This window comes from Seriola lalandi, unplaced genomic scaffold (assembly GCF_002814215.2).
Source record: "Seriola lalandi dorsalis isolate HSWRI2012SDOR001 ecotype SW California unplaced genomic scaffold, Sedor1 jcf7180002055009, whole genome shotgun sequence".
Taxonomy (NCBI): domain Eukaryota; kingdom Metazoa; phylum Chordata; class Actinopteri; order Carangiformes; family Carangidae; genus Seriola; species Seriola lalandi.
The window spans coordinates 515,932-517,180 of NW_019525552.1; the positions used below are offsets into that span (position 1 = coordinate 515,932).

Genomic DNA, 1,249 nt, shown 5'->3' on the forward strand with positions numbered 1-1,249 from the left:
TCAGGTGAGTGTTGGTGACATCATCAGGTTAAACCTCAGGTTCATCCACCGACTGAACCTCACACTCAGTTTGTTCCACATGTTTTTATTATTATTTTTCTGGCTTCATATTTTCTCTGTTGGTTCGTCAGGACTCATTAACGATGATGTCACAGTCTGTGTCTCCACCTGGTGGAGAAACACCGTCACTGCAGCTGCTGCTGTTCATCACACTGTTAATGACAATTATCATTTTATCTTTTGATTTTCTGCTTCGTTTTCCCAGAAATCAAAACTATAAATCTGTTGTTTGACATTAACTGTGATATTTTTATATATATATTATATATTAAAGCTGCAGCAGATAAAACTGCATGAGAAAATAACAACAACAACAACAACAACAACAACAACAAAATAATAATAACAACAACAACAACAACAATAATAGTATTGATAATAATGATAATAATATGTGTTCCAGTTGAGCCCTACGTGGTCATGAGCTCCACGACGCCCCCTGCTGGGAAACATCCTGCCATGTTGGTCTGCAGCGTCTTCGACTTCTACCCCAAACAGATCAGAGTGAGCTGGCACAGAGACGGACAGGAAGTCTCCTCTGATGTCACTTCCACTGATGAGCTGGCAGATGGTGATTGGTTCTACCAGGTCCACTCTCACCTGGAGTACACACCCAGGTGAGTCCACCTGCAGGTCCAGGTCCAGCTGGGTCCAGTTGGTTCTGGTTGGATCCAGTTGGGTCCAGTTGGGTCGAGTTAGTTGTGGTTGGGTCCAGTTAGGTCCAGGTAGTTCTGGTTGGGTCCAGGTAGAGTTGGGTCCAGTTGGTTCTGGTTGGTCCAGCTGGGTCCAGTTGGTTCTGGCTGGGCCCAGTTGGTCCAGTTGGTCCAGCTGGGTCCAGTTGGTTCTGGTTGGTCCAGCTGGGTCCAGTTGGTTCTGGCTGGGCCCAGTTGGTTCAGTTGGTCCAGCTGGGTCCAGTTAGTTCTGGTTGGTCCAGCTGGGTCCAGTTGGTTCTGGTTGGGTCCAGTTGGTCCAGTTGGTCCAGCTGGGTCCAGTTGGTTCTGGTTGGTCCAGCTGGGTCCAGTTGGTTCTGGTTGGTCCAGCTGGGTCCAGATCAGTGGTGTGACAGAAACATGTTGGTTTGTGTTGAAGGTCTGGAGAGAAGATCTCCTGTGTGGTGGAGCACGCCAGCCTGAAGGAACCTCTGGTTACTGACTGGGGTAAGTACCTGTCTGTCTGCTCACCTGTCTGT

At 48.0% G+C, this 1,249-nt stretch overlaps 1 protein-coding gene and 1 long non-coding RNA gene across 2 annotated transcripts in view; both read left to right on the plus strand.

The window, feature by feature from the left end:
* LOC147817164 (uncharacterized) overlaps positions 1–1,249 on the plus strand; it is a 39,899-nt gene that overhangs the window by 36,428 nt on the left and 2,222 nt on the right. The gene's annotated exons all lie outside the window — the stretch shown is intronic.
* The window catches only part of LOC111647820 (H-2 class II histocompatibility antigen, E-S beta chain-like), an 8,106-nt gene that overhangs the window by 4,635 nt on the left and 2,222 nt on the right, over positions 1–1,249 (plus strand). The window contains exons 4-5 of the mRNA XM_087171576.1: positions 515–677; positions 1,150–1,217. Coding sequence (XP_087027702.1) covers positions 515–677; positions 1,150–1,217 — 231 coding nt within the window. The remainder of the gene's footprint in view (positions 1–514; positions 678–1,149; positions 1,218–1,249) is intronic.